Source organism: Mobula hypostoma, chromosome 25, assembly GCF_963921235.1.
Source record: "Mobula hypostoma chromosome 25, sMobHyp1.1, whole genome shotgun sequence".
Lineage (NCBI taxonomy): Eukaryota > Metazoa > Chordata > Chondrichthyes > Myliobatiformes > Myliobatidae > Mobula > Mobula hypostoma.
In genome coordinates this window covers 9,299,966-9,324,191 of record NC_086121.1, presented here as the reverse complement: position 1 = coordinate 9,324,191, position 24,226 = coordinate 9,299,966, and the positions used below count along the sequence as shown (strand labels likewise).

The window sequence follows — 24,226 nt, the reverse complement described above, 5'->3', positions numbered from 1 at the left end:
TCTGAAAAGAGGATGCTGTCCAAGCTGCACCCCCTCTTGGACAATGTCTTCCATCCACTACATAATGTACTGGTTGGGCACAGGAGTGCATTCAGCCAGAAACTCATTCCACCGAGATGCAACACTGAGCGTCATAGGAAGTCATTCCTGCCTGTGGCCATCAAACTTTACAACTCCTCCCTTGGAAGGTCAGACACCCTGAGCCAATAAGCTGGTCCTGGACTTATTTCCTGGCATAATTTACATATTACTATTTAACTATTTATGGTTTTATTAATATTTATTATTTATGGTGCAACTGTAACGAAAACCAATTTCTCCCGGGATCAATAAAGTATGACTATGACTATGACTATGACAGTGCCAAGCCTGGCCATGAAAGGAGGAGGGTTGAGCATGGAGCTAACATCCCCATCTGATAAAAACCCAGAGCTACAGAAATGCCAACAGAAGCTCCAAAGACCTCATCTCTAGGAGAGGAAAAATCTCTGATGATGGGCTATACCTAGGGACATCTTGAAAGACTGGCCATGGATAGAGGACTGTAAGGGTTACGGGTTTAGGTACTGTAGGTACTGTATATGATAGAAGAAATTAGAATGCAAATAGAATAAATTCCCAATATTTCAGAAACAATGGCTACTGACTTTTCCTGTGCACTCCCTGCTGTAAGAATGATTTAGCAGTATTCTACAGCAGGGTTATAGCAAGAATGACTAATGCATTTTCCTTGCAAGAAGTATTTTGAAAATTGTATTTATTTATTTATTTACTGTGATACAGCACGGAATAGATCCTTCCGACCCTTTGAACCACGCCACCCAGTAATCCCCTGATTTAATCCTAGCCCAATCATGGTTCAATTTACAATGACCAATTAATCTACCTGATGCGTATCTTTGGACTGTAGGAGGAAGCTGGAACACCTGGATGAAACCCACACGGTTACGGGGAGAACGTACAAACTCTTTACAGGCAGTGAAGGGCATTGAACCTAGGCCGCCTGTACTGTAAAACATTGTGCTAACCACCACGCTGCTGTGTCGCCCTATACAGCTATTTAACACATTAATATTTTAGTATTACAATGCATTAATATTTTTTAATTTAATATGCATGGCAGTTTTACTGCATAAACTATACACAAGGTGGTACCACAACCAGAAAATAATAAGCACCTTCTAATAGGAATTTTAAATTGTCCAAAATTGGGGGGAAAAGTACCTTAAAATTAGCTATCTAATTTATGATGCATAATACAACTGTGTGTTATTCTCAATAGGAATTGGCTACAGTTTTCAAAATTAGTAGCCATGTAAACACTAACACCTACTTGGTGAATTTCGTTATTTTCCATAACAAAATAAATTTTTTTTTTCCTTAATTCAGGTAATCATTTAAGTTTCAAACATCCCTCTGCCATATCTCTCAAAAAGAAAGATAAAAACATTTCTCATGGTAAAAGTATATGAAGCTAAGTGATCTTACAGTCAGTCCTATGTCCAAGTTTTCAAATTGCAGATTAGTTATCTGTAGTGTCTTCGTTTTCTATTATTCTGGATTCTCCGTGGTTACCAGATTTCTTCTTTCCTTTTCCAGCAGTGATGATTTTCTTTTCTTTTTGCTCAGCATTACTAGCAGCAAGTTCATTACATTTCTCTGTAATGAAGTTTTCCTGGGGAAAAAGACATTGTACATTAATTAATAAGCTTCAGGTTCATTAAAACACATGCTGCAATATCAAGTTGGCTGAGTGGTCTAACTATCTCTCACATCTCAGATGTCACTTTTATAGATTTTCACAAAATTTGAGTACAAAGAGGAAATTAAGAACCTGGTGGCATGGCGCGAAGACAATAACCTATCCCTCAACGTCAGCAAGACGAAGGAATTGGTTATTGTCTTCTCCTGTCCCATGATCCTCTTGTATCGCCTTTTGCCTATCACCTGTACAGCTCTTGGCTCTATCCCTCCCCCTCCTGTCTTCTCCTATCATTTTGGATCTCCCCCTCCCCCTCCAACTTTCAAATCCCTTACTCACTCTTCCTTCAGTTAGTCCTGACGAAGGGTCTCGGCCTGAAACATCGACTGCACCTCTTCCTACAGATGCTGCCTGGCCTGCTGCGTTCACCAGCAACTTTGATGTGTGTTGCTTGAATTTCCAGCATCTGCAGAATTCCTGTTGTTTGCGAAGGAATTGGTTGTTGATTTCAGAAGGAGTAGCGGACCACACGACCCAATTTACATCGGTGGTGCGCAAGTGGAACAGATCAAAAGCTTTAAGTTCCTCAGGGTCAATATCACAAATGACCTGACTTGGTCCAACCAAGCAGATTTCACTGCCAAGAAGGCCCAGCAGCGCCTTTACTTCCTGAGAAAACTAAAGAAATTTGGCCTGTCCACTAAAACCCTCACTAATTTTTATAGATGCACTATAGAAAGCATTCTTCTAGGGTGCATCACAACATGGTATGGAAGTTGTCCTGTCCAAGACCGAAAGAAGCTGCAGAAGATCGTGAACACGGCGCAGCACATCACACAAACCAATCTTCCGTCCTTGGACTCACTTTACACCGCACGCTGTCGGAGCAGTGCTGCCAGGATAATCAAGGACGTGACCCACCCAGCCAAAACACTTTTCGTCCCTCTTCCCTCCGGAAGAAGGCTCAGGAGCTTGAAGACTCGTATGGGCAGATTTGGGAACAGCTTCTTTCCAACTGTGATAAGACTACTGAACGGATCCTGACCCAGATCTGGGCCGTACCCTCCAAATATCCGGACCTGCCTCTCCGTTTTTTTGCACTACCATACTTTCCATTTTTCTATTTATGATTTATAATTAAAATTTTAAATATTTACTAATTCTTACTATTTTTAATATTTAATATTTGTAATCCAGGGAGCGGAAAGCGCAGAATCAAATATCACTGTGATGATTGCACGTTCTAGTATCAATTGTTTGGTGACAATAAAGTATAAAGTTAATGCTTCAAGTCAGTTTCTTCCTGGTTCAGTTACCCCATTCAAAGGGTCCACTGTATGTAAGGACCTTCAAGAGACGAAAGCCATCCCTTAGTATCATTTTGTTAGTACACTGGGTTATCGATGTGATGTGGCAAATGGTGTTCCTCGAGGATCTGTATTTTGACTTGTAAGAAGGAATGAAGTGAGATAAATTTGGTAGACAGAACAGTAAAGTTCACTCTGCCAGTACGGTATACTTTTAAAATCTATACATAACTAAAATTCTCATTCTGTTTATCTGTTTGTGCCCTCAAATTAGCCCAAACGGTGCATTAAAGCGGCAGTTTTTTGACTAAGTGGACTTAAAATGCGCTAACTTACAGAATGCATGCAAAGGTCAGGGCTATATTTGTTTAAAATTGCTCACTCGTCAACAGGCCCCGCTTTTCACACCCGATTCTAGCTTTCATGGAAACCACGACACGACACCATGATGCATGCACACGGCCAGCCTCAGCAGCGCTCACGATGCCCACAGCAGCGACACCAACCGCAGCAAAAAGGCAGGGCAGCTCTATTTCTAGCGGTCACATTCTGCTAATCACCATCAGCATCTGCAGGATTGGGACAGATCTAACTGTGACCCATCAATAAGAGATATTTAAATCTTATTGTAGTTAAGTACTTTGAAACACCCTATTCCCAAATTCCACACTTGGACTAATAAGAAATGGGAAAGAAGGAGAATGGGGAAAAGAGTGGAGGACTACTCTGGGATTTCTGAGGCAGAGTTTCTGGGTTGAGTATATACTGTTTCTCCACGAAGTGGTGACCTCTACTATTTGAGACTTCTTCATCACATAAAGGGGCTTTTGATTCATTGAAAACACATGATGGAGATATCCTTCTATCATTCAAAGACGTCTGCAGAGAGAGAGGATTGTTGCAAGCTGACGATCATTGGCAGCAAACTACGGAAGAGGCAGAGAGAACAAGAATGCCCAGAACAATGAGAGATTTGTTTGTCGTCTTGCTAACAAACACTGAAATCAACAATCCACAGCAATTATGGAACCGGTTCAAGAATGCAATGTCTAAAGATTTCTTACAAATGGAGAGGAGAACTATCAATGATCCTAATATCATGATCGATGAGAGGCGTCATAGACAAGCTCTTCTGTATTTCCACGAGAAACTTGAGAACTTGGGCAAAACACTTGAAGAATATAACTTGCCGATACCAAGAAACGGTACAATTACTCAAAGTGCTGGCAATCTGGAATTTTTGCGTGAACTGCAATACAACACAGACAAACAGCAGGCGTCCCTATTGAATAATGAGCTAAGAGAAGTATGTGAATATGTGTGTGACTGCTTGGAAAGGAATCTCTCTTCAATGATTTTCATTGATACACCAGAAGGAACAGGCAAGACATTTATCATCAACTTGATCCTCGCTAAAGTTAGGGGAGATGGAGGTGTTGCTATTGCTGTAGCATCATCCGGTATTGCAGCAACATTGATGCCTGGTGGTAGGACAGTGCATTCAAGATTCAAGATACCCCTCAAAGTCAATGAAGGTGCCCTTTGTAACATCGATAAAAACACCAATACTGCAAATTTACTCCGAAATATGAGGCTTATTGTCTGGAATGAGTGCCCCATGATTAGGAGGGAGAGCTTTGAACCCGTGGACTGGACTCTTCATGATTTGTGCAGCAAGAATGAGGCCTTCGGGGGTATTTTAACCATTTGCTGTGGCAATTTCCATCAGCTTGTAGAAGTTTGAAACGAGGAAATGATGCTAATGTGGAGAATTCATGCATAAAAAAATCCTACTTATGGAGAAGCTTCATCGAGTTTCAATTGAAGAGAAACATGCGATTAAGTGAGGGAGAAGGACGATATTCTGAGTTCTTATTGGATGTTGGAGAAGACAAGACTGAGAAAAATGAAAACAATGAAATCAAATTACCTGAAGATATAATTCTGCCAGCAAAAGCTATGAAAGAATGTATTGATTTCATCTACCCAGCATTCGACAATCCAGCAGAACTGTTCTCGAGGAATTCTATCTTGGTTCCTCTCAATGAAATGATGTGAAAAATAAACTTTACATTCATTAGACACTTCCCTGGAATCATGAAAGAATACTGTTCCTTCAATGCCGTAAGTGAAGGAGCTAACGCCACTCACTTTCCAACAGAATTCCTTGATTCGGTCAAACTTTCTGGACTGTCACCACGTAAACTGGAATTGAAGAGGGGATCTCCCATCATTTCAGTGAGAAACTTGGATCCACAAAGGCTTTGCAATGGAATGCAAATGATGTTGGAAGAACTGCACGACAATCTCACCGTAGCAAAGATAAACATTGGTGCGTTCAAAGATGACATTGTCATGATCCCAAGAATTACTTTCAGTTATCAGAAGGGGAAGATGTCCCTCTTCAGCTGAGCCACTTCCCGATACAGTCATGCTTTGCTATGACTATACATAAGACGCAAGGCCAAACTATGTGCTGATTTTTCTGGAGAAACCAGTATTCCAGCATGGTCAGCTGTATCTGGCTTTAAGTCGGGGTTAAAAGAAATGAAAACGTATTCTTGAAGGGTGGCAAATCAACCAGAAATGTTGTCATCAAAAGTGTCCTTTGTTAAACAAGGAGGAGCTATATTGGTCTTGCTATGCGTCTTTCTTCTTTAATAAACTGAGTTTTTCTTCTTTAATTTCCAAAGCAAAGCGATAGCAATAGCATTCAGGGAAATTTAATGTTCATTCTGGTCACATCAGACTGCACTATCTTTCTCTCAAAGGGTTGCCCCAACGGGTCACCCGGTTGTCTAGTACCCAATAAAAGCATTACGCAAAAGTGACACATGAATATCACTTAAAGCATCTTAACACGAGCAGGAGTGCATTGTAAATTACTGTTTTGGTAGCACTATCGTGGAGGATGTGAAGTGTGTTCAGTCTTGCATCATGCATACATTACTGTTTTTAGTGGTGGACCTTGCTAACTGAATGCAAGATTGTTGTATTCTCAAAAACACACTACGCTGAGCTAGGCCATGATCTGACAGATCTGCTACAGAGGTAAATGTAAGCGATATGGGAAGACACCAGGCATTGAAAGAGGAAAAGTGAAAAAGAAATTTAATAGTGCATTAAAGATCTTAATCATTTAGATTAAGATTTAAAACTTTGACTCCAGAGTAAGGAAACCCAATTATAACATTTGAATTCCTCAGCTGACACTAAAACGAAAATTACACAGGTGACCTCAAAAATAATCACAAGAGATACCAACTTGTATAACTTAAAGTTGACTGAAGAACTACAGGTGTGTCTGATTAGTTAATAAAGAAAATAAAACAGGGGTTCACAACCTGGGATCCACAAACCCCTTGCTTAATGGTATTGGTCCATGACACAAAATTGTTAGAAATCCCTGCCATAAGACATAGGAGCAGAATTGGGCAAATCAGCCCATCAAATCTGTTCTGTCATTCTATCATGGCTAATTTATTATCCCTCTGAACTCCTTTCTTCTGCCCTCTTCCCATAACTTTTGATGCCCTTACTAATTAAGCACTTATCACCCTCCACTACAATAAAATAGAAGCACTGTGTAGTATTTTACTAAACTATTCAGAACAGAAGCTCCATTGTTTTGTGGTGAACTCAGTAATTGTGTACAGTTGCAAAAGTATGTTTGTGAGCCCTTTTCTGCATTAATTACTCATAAAGTGTGGTCTGATCTTCATCTAGGTCACAATAGATAAACACAATCTGCCTAAACTAATAATACACGAACAACTGTACTTTTCATGATCTTTAGTGAAAACAGTTTAATCATTCACAATCCAGGCTGGATTAGTATGTGAACCCTTGTATTTAATAATTGGTAGAACTTCCTTTACAGCAATAATCGCCACTAAATGTTTCCTGTAGCTGCTGATCAGACTTACACAATGGTAAGGAGGAATTTTAGACTATTGCTCCTTACAAAACTGCTTCAGTTCATCAATATTTATGTGATACCTTGCATGAACAGCCCTCTCCAGGTCGTGCCACAGCATCTCAATTGGTTGAAGGTCTGGACTCTGACTTAGCCATTCCAAAACACAAATTTTCTTCATTTTATGCCATTCTATTGTTGGTTTGCTCATGTTTCAGATCATTGTCTTGCTGCATCATCCAACTTCTACTAAGCTTCAGGTGACGGACCGCTACCCTGACATTCTCCTGTAAAATGCCCTGATACAATTTTGAATTCATTGTTCCTGCAATGATTGCAATCTATCCAGGCCCAGAGACAGCAAAGCAGCCCAAACCATGATACTCCGTCCACCATGCTTCATAGTTGGAATGAGGTTTTGGTATTAGTGAGCAGTGCCCTTTTCTTCCAAACATAGTGGTGCGCATTTCTGCCAAAAAGTTCAACTCTTGTCTTATCTGTCCACAGAACATTGTCCCAGAAGCATTGTGGAACACTCAGGTGGTCTTTTGCAAATTTGAGAAATGAAGCAATTTTTTTTTTTGGAGAGCAGTGGTTTCCTCTTTGGTGTCTTCCACAAACACCATTCTTGATCAGTATTTTTCTTATGGTGGGCACATGAACAGAAACTTAAGCAAATTCTAGAGATTTCTGCAGGACTTTTGCTGTTGCCCTTGGGTTCTTTTTAACCTCCTTCAGCATTGTACATTGTGCTCTTGGTACGATCTTTGCAGGACACTCACTCCAAGGGAGAGAAGCAACAGCACTAAACTTCCTCCATTTGTAGACAATTTCTCTTACTATGGACTGGGACTGATGAACACTCAGGTCTTTAGAAATGGTTTGGTAGCCTTTTCCGGCTTCAAGCATCTCTACAATTCTTCTCAGGTCCTTTGAAAGTTGCTTTGATCGAGGCATGGTGCACATACACTGACCTTTCTTGAGAAGAGCAGGCTGTGTCAGTAACCTGACTCTGTGTGTTCTTTTTATAGGGCAGGGCACTTCTACAACGCACACCTCCAATTTCATTTCATTGATTGAAACACGTGAATCCAAATAGCTTTTGTAGAAGGCATAATTTTGTGAAGCTAGACTGTGATTGTTTAAATGGTGTACTCATTGTGGTGTACTAATAGACAATATTGTGTGTTTGACTATTATTGTGACTTAGATGAAGATCAGACCACATTTTATGAGTAATTAATGCCAAAAACCAGGTAAGTGCAAAGGGTTCACAAACTTTTTCTTGTAACTATAGATGGGTGCATGAATTGATTTGAGACCACAACTAGAAAGAAAGGGTAGGCACATGACTGTGAGGGAAATAGAGGAATATGGACATTGTGTAGGCATGAGGGATTAGTTTAGATGGCCACTTGATTTCTAATCGGTTCAACCCAATATTGTGGGCCGAAGGGCCTGTTCCTGTACTGTACTATTCCATGGTCTAAAAGAAACCTCAAATTTCCTATTGCCTATTCCAGTTGGAAATACATGGTTGGATGTCCAGTTTGTTATATACAGATGTTTGGCCAGGATAATATAAAGCCATACGGCAGACCTTCTTTAGAATAGTTGGATAGACAACATCAGCAATAAATGCCAGCAAGAATCAATGCCTCTGATTTTAAGTATACCTTGCACGGATGATTAACTGTTCTTCATTGGTGCTTCAGTCCTGCTGAGAGCTTCAGAAACAGCTCCAGTGAAATTTACTAAGTCGAACTTTAATGGAATTCCAGGAACTTAACCTAACCACATTTATGTCCATTCCATTCTACCTCGGAATTTTTATCTCAAGATATTAAATAAATTCAGAGCAAGACCTGTTTGTGATCTTAAGCTGTTCTGATATTCTGTCATTTAAAGGACATCCCATTAACAACACTTTTTAATGGTGAAGATAAAGTTTTAACACAATTACAATAGTCATTGTAAATATATAAAGAAAGGTGAATCTTCACCAGTGCTTTGCTCCTTCTTGCTAGCAGTTTCACATCATCAGTATTAATGGTGGTCCTCTTGCCATGCCTGTAGGAAGATATTAAAGTTCTTTCTTTTCAAATCTTTTTATTGTATATATAGGAAAAATAACATGACTACATCGAAGTAACAACACTTATAATGCCTCAAAAAACACCATCATCTTAAAGATTGAAAACAAAATTTTGTGATAACAAAAAAAAACCTACTGAGCAGAAAAGTGAGAGAAAAAAAGAGAACCCGTTAGGTGTACAACCCCGGAGCCATGCGTCATACAAAAAGCTTCTAAAAATAAACATCAAACCGCCAGCAAGAAAAGAAAATATACTAAAAGAATTTACAATTAGATCGTGGAAGAAGATATTAAAGTTAACTTCCATCAGTTCTACATTAAATCTTGAAATTAAAACGAGTGTGTATCTTTCAGGGAGAAAACACTTGGAATTGCATCACCAAATTTATGATATGTCTCACATTTTGCTTCAAATACATTATCCAGGTTTAACTACACTACTAGGTGCTGCGCTGCTCACAGATGTTTTTCAGAAGAAATGCTACAAGGTGCTGTGTGTTCCAATGGTTCTAGTTGTTATGGAATCACACAAAGAGCTCAATTTCGCCCATGTGACCAATTAACCAACTAACCCGTACATCTTTAGAATGTGAGAGGAAACTGGAGCACCCAGACGAAACCCACACAGCCATGGAGAGAAAACACAAACTCCTTAGACAGTGACGGGAATTGAATCCAGATTGCTGGTGCTGTAATAGCGTTATGCTAACCATGCCACGTCCAATACAAGATACAAGAAGGATTCATATTGTTCCAAGCGTTATTTCTCAATTAATCAATAAGGAAAGGATTGTCGCATCCAGAGTTTCTCCAGTTAGTGGACGATTTCCCTCCATGCCTCTCTGACGTAGTGGGGAACCGCGTACGAGGCAAGTTGCCTTCTGCCGGGTGAGGCAAGTAGTGGAGAACCACGTACAAGGCAAGTTGCCTTCTACCGGGTGAGTTTCCAAAGAGATCACCAGCTATCAACTCAGCACGGATGGAAAGTGTGCAGGGGAGCCACTGGATTCGAACTCGGGACCTTTCGTCCCGAAGTCCGGCACTGACGCCACTACGCCACCAGCCGGCTCAATCAATGAGACTCAATAGTAAATTTATTTTTGTTTCTTCTTATGAAAAATAGTTACTCTCTTAGCCTACATATATAATAGCAATTCAGAACATTAAGTATGTTATATAAATTAATTTTATAATATAGGATAGTAACAATCTACACCTGCTGTGGTAGCAGCAATAAAAATACTATTAGTAACAGAAGTACTGATGAAGTCCCATGATGCATTAAAATTAGAAGTTGACAAGCTACCAATGTGTCGCTTTTAAAATAAAATGAAGCGGTTTCTTCAATGATTAATGTATTTGGATACTCTGCAACAAGTCTTAAGCTGGCTTGACTAAACATAAAGAAAAAGGAAGAATAGTTGCTTTAATTCCTCTTGCAATTTTTTTTGCACATGATAATAATTAGAAACACAGTCTTTAACTGTGAATCACTGATAGAAATTATCTTACTCTCCCCTTCCTACTAGTAGAAGATTACTATGTTGGGATTTACATTTAAACATACAACATTAAATTAAATTTTAATCCTATGATTAAAGCCTTTTACTTAATGAAAAGCTTGTTCATTCCCAGGAGACTGCAAGATTTTCTTTTGATCCAATTTACTCTTCTCAAGCAGACCCTAGTCTAGATTGAGGGTGAAATACTTTTCTTCTAATTTTCTTGTTGCTGAGCTTTCTACAGATGTTTAAGGTGAGAGGGAGAATATCTAAAAGACATTGGCACGGCAATTTTTTTCCCCACAGGGAGTGGTAGTCCCAGGAACACACTGCCAGGGCCAATGGTGGAAGCAGATATGAAGTGACAATTACAGACATCCTACCTCTCCTGGAAGTTCCGGGAGTCTCTCACATATTAATAGTGGCTCCCTGATGCCCGCAAATTATACACAATATCACGGAAATCAATTTTTTTGAAAGCGAGCAAGAGAAAGCAAAAGAAAGTGCGAGAGCGACCATGAGAGAGAGTGAGAGCAAGCGAGAGCGAGAGAGAGCGCGAGCAAGAGTGCGCCATGGCAGAGTGTTCCAAAAAAAATATAAAACATGCGTCACCCCAGACTACACTAAAGTGCACCCCTGCCACCTACCCCTTCCACGTTCTGTTATGCCCAAGTGATTCTTTTCCAGCTTGGGTAATCATAGCTCGGGATTTTCCAGCCGTCTACAGAGATGTTGTCTTTTTTTCCCCCAAAGAGACTTCAAGGACATCTCTGGATCTTTTCCTCTGTCCACCTGAGACAGTGCTGATTCTGAAACCTGGTATTCAGCATGTGAACAACATGGCTTGCACAATGGAGTCAACTGAGTTGAATGCTCTGAATGTTGATCTAGCAATGAATGTTGGTTCATTTACCCTACCAGTCAATTTGATAGAATATACAGAATTATATGACTGACACTAGTTCAGTGCTTTGGGTAGCCTGACCAGTTACTATTGCAACATTGGAAATCTTGAGGGAAGAGAAAATGAAAAATAATTGCCATCTGATAAAAGAATTACACCTTTCTGGGAGTTCAGCTGAAACTAATTATTGTTGGTAGCTTTGCCTCTCAGAGCTCCAGGAATTTAGGTTCAACCCTGATATCAGGTGCTATCTGTCTGAAGTCAGCACATTCTTTCTGTGGGTTTCCTCCGAGCACTCCCATCTCCTCTCATATCGCAAAGACATGCTGATAGGTGAACCAGCTATTGTAAATTACCTCTCACTGTAAAGTAACAGCAAAAAAAGGGGGAGCTGTTGAGCATGTAAGAATAAATTGCAGGGGTATAGGGAAATAGGAAAGGGGGAACGTGAGTAATGCTCCCTCAGGGCAGGTTTGAGCTAAATGGATGAATGGCTACTTTCTGTGACGTAAACACAAAATACTCCGCAGATGCTAGGATCAAAGCAACACTCACAACATGCTGGAGGAACTCAGAAGGTCAGGCAACATCCGTGGAAATGATCAGTCAACGTTTCAGACCGTAAGAGTTCCGGCCGGAAACATTGACTGATCGTTTCCACGGATGCTACCTGACCTGCTGAGTTCCTCCAGCGTGTTGTGAGTGTTATTTTCTGTGACGTTAAGCTTTAACACATTATAAGGGAAACCCAAGGTCAGAAAGGAATAATAACAAGGTTACGGTGCTAACTGTAGAGAATACCTCTTGTTTATTTTGCTTATCTCTGCTGTTTACCAATATTGTGAGCATCTTGGTTAAATACAAATTAATGCAGAACACTATAAACCATATTTCATTAAACCAGCATTACTTACTTTGCAAATCGTTCAAGGTCTTTGGCAAAATTCTCTGAAAAACAGTAAAAGTGAAAACAAGCAACATTAGATCTTGTAGTACAAATTTAAATGTTTCTGTGCTGTGCATGCCACACAATACATAACACAGAGATGAGGAGGAATTTCTTTAGCCAGTGGGTGATGAATCTGTAAAATTCATTTCCACTCTCAGCTGTGAAGGCCAGGTCATTGGATGAATTCATGGCAGACATTGATAGGTTCTTGATTAGTTAGGTCTTGAAAGGTTATACAGGAGAATGGGATTGAGAGAGAAAAGGATCAGCCATGATCAAATGACAGAGCACTCAATGGGCTGAATAGCCAAATTCTGCTCCCATGTCTTATAGTCCTCTGGTTTTAGTATTAATTATTCCTTTTCCCCCAGTCTTTAAAATAATGTCCAGAGGAAGTCCTCAGTCACTCCCCGACTGACAAAAGCAAATGAAACATCGACTGCACTTCTTCCTAGAGATGCTGCCTGGTCTGCTGCGTTCACCAGCAACTTTTATGTGTGTTGCTTGAATTTCCAGCATCTGCAGAATTCCTGTTGTTTGCTGAACTATCAATTTTTATCGGAACTGGCCGGTCTCTCCTGTCATCTGTGGTACTGTTTGACACAAGGCAACACAAGCACTAAATTATCAGGCAGCCATTAAACAAGTTATTGTGTGTTTTTGAAAAACTAATTTCTTATAAAAAGGATCTAGTGCTTTCCCGACGTATATGATGAATAAACTCTCCTCAAGCTTCCAGCCAACTTTTCGATGACAAACTCTGTCATCTGCTTAATCCCTGAAGATTATAATTGGTTATATCAACACCTGTACTCAGCTGGAAGCCTGAGAAAAGTTTATTTGTAATTTCTTACAAGTTCTCTTCCTGCCCAATTTACCATTTCCTTTTCTTTTTCTAACTACTGATATTTTAAATATCTCCTTTATGCCAATTGAATGCAGTATGCTTCTTAGAGCTCAATATTTTTCACACAAATGATCTACCATACATGAGGGGAAACTTCTTCACTCAGAGGATTGTGAAAGTGTGGAACGAGCTGCCAGCAGAAATGGTGCATGCCAGCCCTATTTCAACGGTTAAGATAAGCTTTGATCAGTACATGGATGGTAGGAGTATGGAGGGCTATGGTCTGGATGCAGATCAATGGGAGTAGGAGGCTTAAATGGTTCAGCGTGGATAGATCGGCTGAAGGGTCTGATTTGTGCTCTATTTTTCCATGACTCTATGATAAAGAATATTACAATTTGAACCAATTGAAGAGTTCATGAAACATTCATGATTATAATCTATTTTTTAATGAAATCATAGGAAAACAGTGTACCAAGGACAAAGAGCTGGGACAGGATAAAACACAAGCAGGATGCATTGAATGGTAATATCCACTAACTTCTTCAGTGATCAGGAAAAAAAAGTGTCAGGCTATTCAGGGTGTGACAAAATTCCAAGTTATCAGAAGATTGATGCTGATAAGAGAGATAAGAGAGAGACAAATGGGGGAAACATTCAAAATACTAACCAGAGAGAGACGAGAGAGATTAACGGAAAGAGACACAGTTCCGAGTATTGTTTAGACTGGTTGCTTTGAACCTGAACTGTTTGAAGTTTGATGGATAGGAGATACCCCAGCAGGGGGATAAAAAGAACAAGTTCGCTAAGGCAAGCACACACCATGACACCACGAGATAACGAGACCCTGGAAAAGCGGTGTGCCCCCACAAGTTGGTGGGAGTTTTGGAGGTCTGGTCGCGGGACCAGCCATAGATGCACAGGGTGAGAAGGTACGATCGGAACCTGGTGTGTGTGTCTGCCCTTGCCTGGGTGCCGGCTTCACCGCAGAAGAACGATTGTATCTGGAACGGAGGGGTCACAGTCGGTGACCTCAGAAGACATTAAAAAGGACTCGCGCCGAAAGCTAACTGCGAGGAATATCAAAGGTCTGTCGAATCTGATTTGAATATCAGCATTCGCTGTCTCTCTCTCCTCAACGGCACAACAGCGATTACTGCGAATGGAAACTGTACTGAACTGTGTCACTTGAGACTGATCATTTTACCCCTAGACTGCGATAGAGCTTGACTGATCCTATTATCCTAGTTCTGTGTACATGTGTGTTTATTCATTGCTAACCTGTTGCATTTACATCCTTACTATTAGAGTACTGTGTTACTTATTTCTTTAATAAAACTTTCGTAGTTCCAGTAATCCAGACTCCAATTAAGTGGTCCATTTCTGCTAGTTTAGCAACCCAGTTACGGGGTACGTAACAAGGGCAATATACACAGGAAAATAACATGTGTAGGGCCATCAATTCTCTCCCAGATTTATTTATTACTTGCAGAATTTGTCTTTTTTTGCACACTAGTTGTTAGTCAGTCTTTGTGTGTATTTCTCTACTCTGCTGCACTGAGTGCCTGCAAGAAAACAAATCTCAAGGTGCATACTGTATAGCAGACATAATTGCAGGCCAGGCAGCAATTATGAAAACGAGAAAACAGTCAACATTTCGGGCAGAGACTCTTCATCAGGCCTGCTGAGTTCCTCTAGCATTTTGTGTGTATAGCTTTGATTTCCAGCATCTGCAGATTAGATTAGATGAGATTATGAGGACACGCAGTCATCTTTTATTGTCATTTAGTAATGCATGCATTAAGGAATGATACATTGTTCCTCCAGTGTGATATCACAGAAACACAGGACAGACTAAGACTAAAACTGACAAAAACCACATAATTATAACATATAGTTACAACAGTGCAAAGCAATACCGTAATTTGGTAAAGAACAGACCATGGGCACAGTAAAAAAAAGCCTCAAAGTCTCTCGCAAGTCCCATCATCTCACGCAGACGGTAGAAGGAAGAAAAACTCTCCCTGCCATGAACCTCCCTGAAACTTGCCGATGCAGCACCCTGGAAGCACCCGACCACAGTCAACTCTTGAGTCCATCCGAAAACTTCAAGCCTCCGACCAGCCCTCCGACACCGAGCACCGAGCACCATCTCAGCCGAGCGCTTCGACCCTGGCCCTGGCCACCAGCAACAGGCAAAGCCGAGGATTTGGGGCCGCCCCCTCCGGAGATTCTCAATCGCACAGTAGCACCGGCAGCAAAGCGGGCATTTCAGAAGTTTTTCCAGATGTTCCTCTATGCTTCTCACGTCTGTCTCCATCAAATCAGAATTGTGCACGGTACCCTACTTAACAAATACAAATATCATTCTGGAGCGGCTGCGCACTGCGTCACGTCACCATCTTCTCCTTCCTTGTTTGTGATATACACTATGTACTTTGATTATAAATTTTACTTTGAACTTGAACTCAAATCTACTCCACCATTCAAGATGCTTGGACCAGGGTCAGGGATGTCTTGGATTACGTCCACAACGTTTTGGAGAGGGAGGGACAGCAGCCGGATGTCTTGATAAATATTAGTACCAATGACATAGGAAGAAAAAGCAGAGGTCCTGAAAGGAAAATTTAGACAGCTAGATAGAAAGCTGAGAAGCAGGATCTCCCAGGTAGTAACTTCTGGATTGCTGCCTGTGTCAGGCGCCAGTGAGGGTAGAAACAGGACGATTTGGCAAATTAATGTGTGGCCGAGAAGATGGTGCAGGGGCAGGGCTTCAGGTTCTTGGATCATTGGCATCTCTTCGGGGGGAGGTAGGACCTGTTCAAAAGTGATGGGTTGCATCAGAAACTGAGGGGGACCAATATTCTTGTGGGCAGGTTTGTTGAAGAGTTGTTGGGGAGAGTTTAAACTCATTTGGCAGGGGGGTGTGGTAACCAGAGTGAAGGGACTCAGGATGGACAATAAAAAAGCAAAGATAGCGTGCAGTCAGACTGTCGTGAAGGGCAGACAGATAATAGGACATAATTGCAGATAGCAGGGTAAGGATCAGTGCATTAAGGATGCAGAATCAAAAAGGGTAGAAAATGCAGTACTCAAAGTGTTATATCTCAATGCATGAAGTATAAGACATAAGATGGATGACCTTGTTGCACTATTACGCATGGTTGTAGTTGGGAGCAGAATAGACCATAAGACCATATGTCCAACGTTACACGTTGTATCGGAGGGTTAGGAAGGTAGGCAGAGGGGTGCTGTGGCTCTGCTGGTAAAGAATGGCATCTAATCAGTGGGAATATATGACATAGGATAAAAAGATGTGGAATCTTTGTGGGTTGAGTTAAGAAACTGCAAGGGTAAAAGTACCCTGATCGCAATTACATACAGGCCTCCCAACAGTAGCTGGGATGTGAACCACAACTTACAACAGGAAACAGAAAAGGTGTGTCAAAAGGGCAATGTTATGATAGTCATGGGAGATTTCAACATGCAGATCAATTGGGAAAATCAGGTTGGTAATGGATCTCAAGAGATGGCTTTTTAGAGCAGTTTGTCATTGAGCTTACTTGGGGATCAGCTATACTGGATTGGGTGTTATGAAATGAACCCGAGATGATTATGGAGCTTAAGGTAAAAGAACCCTCAGGAGTTAGTGATTACAATATGATTGAGTTCAACTTGAAATTTGATAAGGAAAAAGTAAAGTCTGAGTATTTCAGTGGAGTAAAGGAAATTACAGAAGTATGAGAGAGGAGTTGGTTAAAGTAACTTGGAAGGAGATACTGCCAGGGATGACAGCAAAACAGAAACGGTGAAAGTTTCTGGGGAAAATGAGGAAGTTGCAGGATAGATGTATTCCAAAAAGAAATACTCAAATGGCAAAATAATACAAATGTGGCTGACAAGAGAAGTCAAAGTTAATGTAAAAGCAAAAGAGAAGGCCTACAACAATGCAAAAATTAGCAGAAGACAGAGGATTGGGAAGCATTTAAAAACCTACAGAGAGCAACTGAAACAATCATTAGGAGGGAAAAGATGAAATACGAAAGCAAGCTCGCAAACAATATCAAAGTGGATAGTAAAATCTTTTTCAAATATGTAAGAAATAAAAGCGACATGAGAGCAGATATGCCAGTAACTTTCAGAAGGTCTTTGACAAGGTGTCACACATGAAGCTGCTTACCAAGTTAAGAGTCCATCGTATTACAGGAAAGTTACTGGCATGGTTAGAGCATTGGCTGATTGGTAGAAGGCAGCAAATGGGAATAAGGTTATCCTTTTCTGGTTGGCTGCCAAGGACTAGTGGTGTTCCTTAAGGGTTAGTTTTGGGACCACTTCTTTTCATACTGTATATCAATGATTTAGATGATGGAATAGATGGCTTTGTTGCCAAGTTTGCAGATGATACAAAGATTGATGGAGGGGCAGGTAGTGTTGAGGAAACAGGTAGGCAGCAGAAGGACTTAGATAGGAGAATGGGCAAGAGAGTGGTAAATGAAATACATTGTTGGAAAATGCAAGGTCACGCACTTTGGTAGTAGAAATATATGTCAGAGATAAATGTGCAGAATATTTTCTAAATGGGGAGAAAATCCAAAAATATGAGATGCAAAGGTACTTGGGAGTCCTTGTGCAGAATATCCTGAAGGTTAATTTGCAGGTAGAATCAGCAATGAGGAAGACAAATGCAATTCATTTCAAGAGATCCAGAATTACAAGAGCAGGAATGTGACGCTGAGGCTTTAGAAGATACTGGTGAGGCCTCACCTTGAGTACTGTGAACAGTTTTGGGCTCCTCACCTAAGAAAAGATGTGCTGGCACTGGAGAGGATTCAGTGAAGGTTCACAAGGATGATTCCAGATATGAAAGGGTTATCATATGAGGAACATTTGATAGCTATGAGTCTGTACTCACTGGAATTTAGAAGAATGAGGGGGGATCTCATTGAAACCTTTCAAATGTTGAAAGGCCTAGACAGGGTAGATATGGAAAGGATGTTTCCGCATCTACTCTGGAGGAGGTGGGGGAGTCCAGGACAAGAGGACACAGACTCTAAAACAGAGATGCAGTGAAATTTCTGTAGATAGAGGGTGGTGAATTTGTGGAATTTATTATCACAGGTAGCTTTGGAGCCCAGGTCATTGGGTGTATTTAAGGCAGAGCTTGATAGGTTCTTGACTGGTCATGGCATCAAAAGTTACGGGGAGAAGGCCGGAAAGTGGGGCTGAGGAGGGGAAAAAAGATCAGCCATGATTGAATGGCAGAGTGGACTCGATGGGCCAAATAGCCTAATCCTGTTCCTATGTGTTACGGTTTGTGTTATGGTTTATGGTCTTATGGTACTTTGATAATAAATTTTACTTTGAACTTGAACTCAAATCTACTCCACCATTCAAGATGCTGGCCTCGACTCCTTTCTGTTCCAGTTCCCCATAACCATCAACTCCTTGACCTGTTAAATTTTCACCCATTTGCACCACAAACAGATCTAACGATCTGGCCCCCAGACCTGGGAATAGCAGTTCAAAGATTCATTACCCCTGAGGAAGCAGATTTCTCTGCACTTCGGTTTTAAATAATTTTAGTGGTGCTTGTGACTTTCCCAATAGTGAAAACATGTCATCACCTTAGGACCTTATATGTTTGAATAAGGTCACCTCCCCCCCACCACCAAATTCCTTTAAATTGTAAAGAAAACAGACCAAACCAAACCTGACTCTTTTTCTAGGACAACCCTCTCACCCCAGGAATTAATCAGGTGAATCTCTCTGGTTCCTGTACATCAATTCTACCTGTCAAGTTTTCAAAGAATTTGAGCAAATAAGCATGTTGACTAGGTTTAATTATACCGAGCTTCCCTAAATAACTAGTTTCTTCCTTATTGACTCTAGCATCTTACCAACAACTGATGTTAAACCAATAGTCCCCACCTTTGTCTTTTTTCTGAACATGGGAGTCACCACAGGCTGCTTTCCAGTTTTCTAGTACCCTCTCAGAATTTAGAGAGTTTTGAAAAATTACAACCACTGGATTTGTTGTCTCTGCAGTAAGACTTCTAGCAGGCCACTTGGTCTTGGCTGTTTATCCCCTTTCGACCCATGAACTTCTCTAATTCTTTATCCCTTGTAATTGGGATTTTTACAAGATCCTCAATGTTATTTGAAATTAGTCCACTCGTAGCCTTTGGAATATATGCAGTGTTATCCAGAGTGAAGACTGATGCAAAAAAAACCATATCTGTCATTTTTCTGCACAGCATTCTAACTGGTTGCATCACCATCTGATACGGAGAGGCCACTGCACAGGATCGGAAAAAGCAGCAGAAAGTTGCAAATTCAGTCAGCTCCGTCCTGGGCATTAGCCTCCCCAGCATCAAGGACATCTTCAAAAGGCAATGCTTCAAAAAGGTGGCAACCATCATTAAGGACTCCCATCACTCCAGACAAACTCTCTTCTCATTGCTACCATGAAAGAGGAGGTAGAGGAGCCTACAGACACACACTCAACATTTTAGGAACAGCTTCTTCTCCTCCCCCATTAGATTTCTGAACAGACATTGAATCTATATTCACGACTTCACTATTTTTCTTCTCCCCTTCATTTTGCACCACTTATTTATTTTTATATATACTTTTCCTGCAATTTATACTTTTTTTAATTATATATTGGACTGTTATTCTGCTACAAAACAACAGATTTCACGACATATTAATGATATTAAACCTGATTCTGGTTCATTTGAACTCATAAAGAAATGCCAGTAAACTTAATGTTAAAAAAACACATCACCCATTCTCTGCTTTACTTTTATCTATGACATTGAAGCTACAATGTCTTTGAAGATCCATAGGATATAGACACTCTCTCAATACACATTGTCATGTATGTTCAAATATAACACCTTAGTAATAGGTGCAAAGCAAGAAAATGTTTGTAAACACAAGAGATTCCGCAGATACTGGATATCCAGAACCACACACACACACACACAAGATGGTGGATGAACTCAGCAGGTCAGGCATCCGTTTACACATAGGATTCTTACATTCACTTGGGTTGAGTTTAATACCAGGTGGGTTTTTGAAAATGCACTAAACTGTTTTTTCTCATAATTCCCCAAACTGAATAACAGTTCAAGAATCGTTGCAAGATTCTCAGTTAACACAAAGAAGAAATTGCACTTAGCAAAGGAAGTAAGATTCTGCAATTGAAATTTGAAACTTTCATTATTTGCTTTTACTCCTTTAAGCAAGTGATACTTTATAGAAGAAAATTTAAATGGCTCATTTGCTGAGGGCAGAAGTAGATATTGGTGTGAAGCCAAAACATTAATAACTCACATGTCCTTGGAGCAATTTGAAAAGTTGAAAAATAATTAAAATTTGACTTAAGTCATGAAGAAAACTGCAATATGACAAATATTGAAGAGCTTACTCTCCTATTACAGTTCCCATACTATCACCTCTGCAGTCCCACCTGGCAGATATCCTTGGCCCTAACACTGTATTTTTCATACTGTCCTGCCTGAGACATCTTTCATATAAGGCCATATTTCATATCTACCTTAATGTGATCTAACATCATCAGCTCATCCCATTCTCCCACTGCATCCATTTTTTCTAGAATTGCTACATAACTGTTTTATTAATAAACTTATTTTACAATCACTTTGACCTCCTAACTGCCAGGCAGAGAGCACCACAGTATAAGAACAAGGACTGTTATGTTGGTTAACAGCTTCTTCCCCTGGGCAGTGAGACTTCTGAACACCCTGCTACCACCCAGTACACATTATTTATGACAGTGCCAATAGCATTATACTGTTGTATATTTAACTATACGATATATATAAACACTTTATCTCAACCTGTACATCTAGATTAGATTAGATTCAACGTTATTGTCATTGTGCCGAGTACAGATACAAAGCCAATGAAATGCAGTTAGCATCTAACCAGAAATGCAAAGAATCGTGTTATTTACAAAATAACTGTGAATAAAAAGTGCTACAGCACACAGATATAAAAGTACTGAGACAGTACAATATGGGTGCAATACCGCTTAGCGCTGTGATGTGAGGTTCAGCAGGGTCACAGCCTCAGGGAAGAAGCCTGCTGGTGCGGGAGCAGAAGCTCCTGTAGCGCCTACCGGATGGGAGGAGAGTAAAAAGTCCTCGATAATGCTTTTTGCCCTGCCCAGGCAGCGTTTATGGTAGATGTTCTCAATGGTGGGAAATTGGGTGCCGATAATCCGCTGGGCAGTTTTCACCACACACTGGAGTGCTTTGCGGTCTGATACGGGACAATTGTCATACCACACTGAGATGCAGTTGGTGAGTGTACAGCGGTAAAAGTCCATCAGTATCCTGGGACAGAGGTGAGCTTTCTTGATGCTCCGCAGGAAATAAAGGCACTGTTGTGCCTTTTTGATCAGGATGGAGGAGTTCAGGGACCAGGTGAGATCCTCAGAAATGTGGACACCAAGGAATTTGAAGCTTGATACACACTCCACTACAGCTCCGTTGATGTAGATGGGGACATGAGTGTGGCTCCTAGCATGCCTGAAGTCTACAATGATCTCCTTGGTCTTCTGGGTGTTAAAGGCCAGGTTGTTGTTGGCACACCACGCGTCCAGGTGCTGGACCTCGTCACTGTAGGCCGTCTTGTCATCCCCTCTGATCGGGCCAACCCACCGTGGTGTCTGTGAACTTGATTATGGAGTTAAAACCATGTACAGGAACGCAGTATTAGGTGAAAAGGGAGTACAGAATATTATCTCTTAATATTATTTCATATGCTGTTTATGATGCTGTATGTGTACTGTGGCTTGTACCTTGGTCCTGGAGGATCACTGTTTCACTTAGCTGTATACAAGTAAGGATGAATAATAATAAAGCTGAACTTGAACTTGAAAAGCACCATATAAGGAACACCATCAGGAAGTTAACCCAAAAAACAAATTTTCAATTCTGCTTTTGAAAACTCTCATAGTTATTTTCTCCATCAAATTAAATCCAAGTCCAACAAGGAAAAAGATATGATCTCATTACTGAAATATAAGATTTTATCACTTCCTGAAATGCTATGAGTGGTCAGCTTGTAAACTTCACTTTCTGTAAAATAATTTTTTTGGTGTTACTGAATTGATTAATCAGCTTCCAATGTAGAAATCCTTATAGCTGTGATTAATCTTTGAAACCGAAATGACTACAAAAATGTAAATGATAATTATAGCTTTGTTTAGCTTGTATGAGTAAATTTAACCTTACAAATCAGGAGTTTACAGAAATGAAATAGTACCTGTTGTTTTATTTTCTGAGAAAAATGTAGAATTTGAAAGAGGTACTGAAACTTGGAACAAGTTATGAAGATCGCCCAGATAAATAAAAGAAAACATACAGTTAACTAGTGAACTGACACGCTAAGACTGTTTAACAGGAAATAAGGCTAATTAAGCATTAATTAGTAACCAAGAAGGAAACTGATGAGAATAATGTTGATCCAGAATTTTTTTCACTGAAGTATCTGAGTAAAATCAAGCAGGCCAAATATAAATGGAGAAAATTACTTAAATAAAAAAGTTTAAGAGGTTTTATGGAAAAAAATAAAAAGTGCTGATAGAAGGGGGAAAGGATTTAATTTTGTTTATATATAAAATAAAATAGAGGAACTGAACAAGAACTGGAAGCAACACAGACAAAATGCTGGGGGAACTCATCAAGTCAGGCAGCTTCTATGGAGGCAAATAACCGGTTGATGTTTTAGGTCGAGACACTTAATCAAGGAGAAACTGCCCTTAAACATAATTAAAATTTCAGATCAAAATCTCGACATTTGTTCTGTTCAAAGCTGTTTTGCCTGAAATGTTAACTCTGTTTCTTTTTCCTTAGGTGAGCTTTACAAGATGTTCAGCATATCCTGTACTTGTTTTAGACCCAAGTATCGGCCCACCAAAAGGACCACAACCTTGTAGTTTGAAGGCTTGTGTGCCTCAATGACCTGGAGAGATACGCTAGCCTTATGTTTTGGCTCTTGGTAGGGTCACACATGCCAAACAGGTGGAAGTGTAGAGGCCAGACTAAGAGTGGGCCAATGGGCTAACAACCCTGACTGGTCCAACAAAACCATCACAGTAACAGCAATAAGGAATCCTCCTAAACCTATGTGTGACGGTGTTCCTGATTCTCCATCCAGGAATTACATGGCTGACAGTAATGAAAAGTGACAGGAAGCTACCAGCATGACGACCAAAGCCCTGAACACTGCCAAAACTAAAACCAGATTGGGTTCTGGAATGTACGAATCATGCACAACACTGGCAAGCTAGCACAAATAATTGCAGAAATGTGTAGTTACAGCCTACATATACTGAGTATCAGTGAAAGCAAATGAACAGGGTCTGGCATACTACAGGCAGCAAATGATGAAACAGTTTTGTACTCAGGAAGGGAAGATGGTCAGCGTCATGATGGTGTAGTTGTCACTTTGAAGAAAGACACTGAAAGGTGCTTGCTGAAGTGAAAACAGTAGGCTGATGAGAGTCAGACTGAAGGGAAGCAAGTGAACATGACTGTGATCCAGTGCTATGTTCCAACTAACAATAGTGACACCGAAGAAAAGTATACCTTCTATGAACAGCTGCAATCGCAAGTAGAGTTAACACCTCGCCATGACATAATTATCTTCATGGGAAATTTACATGCCAAAGTGGTAAATAACATAGAAACATAGAAAATAGGTGCAGGAGTAGGCCATTCGGCCCTTCGAGCCTGCACCGCCATTTATTATGATCATGGCTGATCATCCAAATCAGAACCCCGCCCCAGCCTTCCCTCCATACCCCCTGACCCCTGTAGCCACAAGGGCCATATCTAACTCCCTCTTAAATATAGCCAATGAACTGGCCTCAACTGTTTCCTGTGGCAGAGAATTCCACAGATTCACCACTCTCTGTGTGAAGAAGATTTTCCTAATCTCGGTCCTAAAAGGCTTCCCCTCTATCCTCAG

The 24,226-nt window shown here is 40.5% G+C and overlaps 1 protein-coding gene across 2 annotated transcripts in view; it reads right to left on the bottom strand.

The window, feature by feature from the left end:
* cenps (centromere protein S) overlaps window positions 1–24,226 on the bottom strand; it is a 71,043-nt gene that overhangs the window by 31,984 nt on the left and 14,833 nt on the right. For both annotated transcript variants that reach the window (XR_010016113.1, XM_063033361.1), the window contains exons 3-5: window positions 12,341–12,374; window positions 8,929–8,995; window positions 1,489–1,675 (exon numbers count right to left, since the gene is read on the bottom strand). Coding sequence is in view for 1 of the 2 variants with exons in the window: in XM_063033361.1 (XP_062889431.1) it covers window positions 1,523–1,675; window positions 8,929–8,995; window positions 12,341–12,374 (254 nt within the window). In the remaining variant the exon portion in view is untranslated. The remainder of the gene's footprint in view (window positions 1–1,488; window positions 1,676–8,928; window positions 8,996–12,340; window positions 12,375–24,226) is intronic.